This window comes from Haematobia irritans, chromosome 1 (genome assembly GCF_050003625.1).
Source record: "Haematobia irritans isolate KBUSLIRL chromosome 1, ASM5000362v1, whole genome shotgun sequence".
In the NCBI taxonomy this organism is placed as follows: domain Eukaryota; kingdom Metazoa; phylum Arthropoda; class Insecta; order Diptera; family Muscidae; genus Haematobia; species Haematobia irritans.
The window spans coordinates 259,844,716-259,849,301 of record NC_134397.1 but is presented as its reverse complement, the minus strand read 5'-3'; the positions used below and the strand labels follow the sequence as shown (position 1 = coordinate 259,849,301).

The 4,586-nt window shown below is 34.4% G+C and overlaps 1 protein-coding gene across 1 annotated transcript; it reads left to right on the top strand.

Annotated features, from left to right (window-relative positions):
• Nucleotides 1-272: 272 nt before the first annotated feature.
• Nucleotides 273-2,454, top strand: LOC142235966 (uncharacterized). Its single transcript, XM_075307218.1, has 2 exons — nucleotides 273-738; nucleotides 2,387-2,454. The coding sequence occupies exons 1-2, from the start codon at nucleotides 273-275 to the stop codon at nucleotides 2,452-2,454; spliced, it is 534 nt and encodes a 177-aa protein (XP_075163333.1).
• The last annotated feature ends 2,132 nt before the right edge of the window (nucleotides 2,455-4,586 follow it).

Genomic DNA, 4,586 nt, shown 5'->3' with positions numbered 1-4,586 from the left:
CACTAACTCACAATTTAGAAAACGATGTTAAGAAGTTTTAAGATACCTTGCCATCGGTAAGTAAAGGGTGGATAAAATTTCAAGGGCCGATGTTGATTTTGAATAAAACACAAACTATTTAGGAAATTATTGTAATTTTATTTTATTATGATATATCTGATATATCTGAGTATTATGTTACCGATAATCGTGTTAGACAGGTTAGTGAGATTTTAGATCTCGGCATTTTTTTCGATTCTAAATTATCATTTAATGCTCATATTGATTACATAATGCCAAAAGCCTATGCCCTTTTAGCTTTGATCAGACGACATAGTACAGAGTTTCAAGATCCTTATGTGCGCAAGACTTTGTACACTGCGCTTGTAAGGACAAAGTTAGAATATGCACAAATTGTTTGGAGCCCGTCGTGTAGTACGCATATTAATCGTATTGAACGTCTTCAGAAAAAATTTGTGAAGTTTTGCTTAAGTTCACTCAATTTTACTGAGCCAATTCCACTCTATGAGCATCGATGTAAATTGATACATTTGCCTACATTAAAAGATCGAAGACTTCTGCAATGCATTCTATTCTTATATAAAGTTATATGTGGCACTTTAGATTGTCCTTATATTCTTAGTAAAATAGGATTTCATGTACCATCCCGAAGATTAAGAAATTTTGAAGTTTTTCATGTTCCTTGTCATAGAACTAGCTACGCTATGAATAAGCCCATCACTAGATTTCTTACAGAATGTAATAGAATAAGTTTGCTATACGACGTAGACTTTTCTTTGAATATTAATCAATATAAGAACTTGTTAAACACAATTTATTATTAAGCATTAGTCTGTAAGGAATATTTTCCCTAGACGAAATAAATAAATATATTGGTATTACTCAATTATGTATGGAATAAAATATCGGCCAAATGGGCGCCGCGACATCGGTGGCACACCTTCATCCGATGGTCCAAATTTTCGATGACGCTGAGGCATAATGGAGATTCTATGCCGTTAATGTGCCGAATTATCTCATCCTTTAGCTCTTGAATTGTTGCTGGCTTATCGACCAACATCTTTTCTTTCAAAGAAAAAAGTCCAACTGTGTCAAATCACATGATCTTGGCGGCCAATTGACATCGCCATTACGTGAGATAACACGTCCATTAAATTTGTTGCGCAAAAGAGCTATTGTTTCGTTAGCTGTTTGGCAAGTGGCACCGTCCTGCTGAAACCACATATCGTCCACATCCATATCTTCCAATTCGGGCCATAAAAAGTTCGTTATCATCTCACGATAGCGAACACCATTAACAGTAACTGCCTGACCGGCCTCATTTTGGAAAAATACGGCCCGATGATGCCGCCAGTCCATAAACCGCACCAAACAGTCACTCTTTGTGGGTGCATTGGTTTTTCGACAATCACTCTTGGATTCTCATTCGCCCAAATGCGGCAATTCTGTTTATTGACGAATCCACTGAAAATGTGCCTCATCACTGAAGATGATTTTCTTCGAAAATTGATTATTCACTGTTGCCATTTCTTGGAACCATTTAACACGTTGTTGGATTGTGTATCTCTCCATGGTTCAAATTGAGTAAGTCTGAAATAGAGAAATGTCAAATAAAATTCGGAAAAAAACTTGGCGTTTAGGTGTGGTTCACATTCAACATCGGCCCTTACAATTTAACCACCCTTTATTACCACAACTCAAGTAATTCGATTGTGGATGACAGTCTTTCGTAGAAGTTTCTACGCAATCCATGGTGGGCCGAATCTTTTGTACCCCTTATGTTCTTGTATGAGAGGGTCTAATTTCGTGATTTCTAGTTAAAAAGTACACCAGGGCATTCAATTTTCCTGGTTTAAACAACGCTTTGTGGTAATTTCAAAATGGTGATTATAATTTAGTTCAATTTTCGCACGAACTATTTTTTTTTATAAAAGAGTTTACTTTTTTTCTGTGCAAATTTTCAGAAGGTTTTACACTCATTTTAGGCAAATATTTGCCTAGTGTGACCATACCCTTAGTTTTTCCTTACTATGTAGTAAAAATATCGATGCTTAATTGGGTAGAGGTGTCTTAGATTAGCTTAGGTTAGGTATAGTGGCAGCCCAATATATCAGGCTCACTTAAACTATTCAGTCCATTGTGAATTTCCATTCTATCACTGAGTGCTGCTCGATTCCATGTTTAGCTCAATGACAAGGAACCACATACTCATCTAAAACGAACATTTGCATTGTTTTTTTGGCTATGCTGTTTTTGCAGGGTTAGTTTAAATTTTATTGATTGAGATGATGATGATGATATGTGTGCTGGGAACTCCCTCCATACCTTGAAAGTGGAACACCCCATCCTGCGGAGAAAGCTCCCTCTTTTAATGACTTTTTTTTAGATCACTATAAATTATCGGAATTATTTAAAATATATGGAGAACATATGCATGAAAAATGGAATGCCTAAATTTTTTTATGGTGAACATGAATTTATTTTATTTCAATAGATCCCATCTGCAATAAATCAGGAAATTCTATATAATCGATAAGAGCTTAAATCGATTATTGTCCGTTTATAATAAATTTATGTTTTAGATAAATTGCAAGTCCCAATTTTTTGAGCCAATAATTTTCAGCTCCAAAACATCTTCGCTGTGTTAATCAAAATGTAATTTGCTCATCTCGAAGAAAGAAATATAACATCGGCTTATGATCACTTCAATAAAGACACTGATCAAATCCTGTGTTACAAAAACCCAAAGAAATTATCAATCGAAACCGCCTCCATGCTTCCAATTAAAGTGCTGACAACCAGAGTGGTTATTCGTCTTTCTCACAATTGCTTTCTTTCGTTTTTTTTTACTTCTGTTGTCTTCTGATTTACTTCACTTTTTCCCTGAGAGAGTGAGGTGGAGAAACAGAAAAAAAAAACAAAACAAAAGTGTCAATTATTCGAATAATTTATGATGGAATGAAGAGGCGGTAAACTTAACACAAAACAGACATGGATTCCAGATACATGCGAATGCTATTAATGTAATTTGTAGGTTCAGTGGCTTTACTATGTCACTACTCACTGTTGTCTGTAACATTGGCAAGATATGGTAGTTAATGTCACATGCTTTTTGCAACCAAAAATAAGAGGCAACGAAATATGCTAAAGGTATAATAAAAATGAAATTCGCTTTCATATCTTGTTAATATCAAGTTTATAATTAATTGGGCTTAATGAGGCGAAATAATAGGTAGCAAATTTTGTTTTGTTTTTTTGTGATTACTTCAATTCACTTTTTATCGGAATGTACAGATGTTGTGTCAATCGAAAAAAAAGCATGGTCGATACCCTGATTCCATAATATGCTAAATCGATTTGGTTTTGTTAAGAAAAGTGGTTGAGTTTATTAATTTATTGGATTCTTAGATCTTTTACTTGGATCCTTTTATATACAAAAGCGAGTCAAAACACAAGTTAGGAAAGTCGAAAGTCGGGCGGAGTCGACTATATTATACCCTTCACCACTATGTAGACCAAAATTTTTGATACCATCTCCATTCCTTAAATTTTTTTGGGAGCTATATAAAGGTTTACATTCCCATATACAAATATATAAATCAGAACCGAGTTAAGGTAGAATTACATACCATGCGTTCAATGCGTACAATGCATCCGATGATTGAAGAGTTGAAATTTCTTTTTGAAATCAAAAACTCGAATAGTCTGCCGCAAACAGAAAAAAATCAACGCACGGATTGACGCATGGTGTGTAATTCAACCTTTAGTCTTCTACAAGATCTCTAGACTTTAAATTTAAATCGTCCAACGCTCTGACACGTAACACAATTAAGTAAAAATATGGAAAATATAAAGCTAAAGTAATTTTATTTATTGCCTCAAAGTCCATTTATGATGTATCCGGCGATACACATGTATCAGAGGTATATGACAATTTGAGGATTTTTAATTTTTTTGGTCCCTAGCAGTGGTGATTTCACAAGGATATTGACTAAATTTCACTAAGATAGGTGGTCACTTGTGGAGTTTGTGACAATATTTGGCCACATCGAGTGATATTTACACAGGCGGAACCTTATCTAAATCTTTTGTGAAATGTGTCGGGGACATCTTCGCTGACGTTGTGCCAGTTTTGCCTTAATCGGAAGAATATATGGCGCTTCTTCTAAATATGAACCAATTTGGATGAAATTCGTCACAGTTAGATAGAATGTTAAATTTTTTTTTTGTGTAAAATAAAATCAATTACAATAAATTCCGTTGAAATGGTTATAAAATATGAAACATTCTACCATATTTCTCTAAATCAGGCTTATTTATGGTAGCTATATCCAAATCTTAACCAATTTCAATTACATTTGGTATACAATGGTAAAATCTTAATTCTACTCTCAGGGCAAGTAAATCGAAATGAAAATTTGGTCTCCGGTAGTTAAATGAAGCTAAATCGGGCGAAAGATATATATGGGAGCTATATTTAAATCTGAACCAATAGCTATTGTCTTTGTCCCGAAAACAGAGTCTATGCCAAATTTCAGAACGATCGGACTTAATCTGATACCTGTACTTTGCATACAAAAATACAT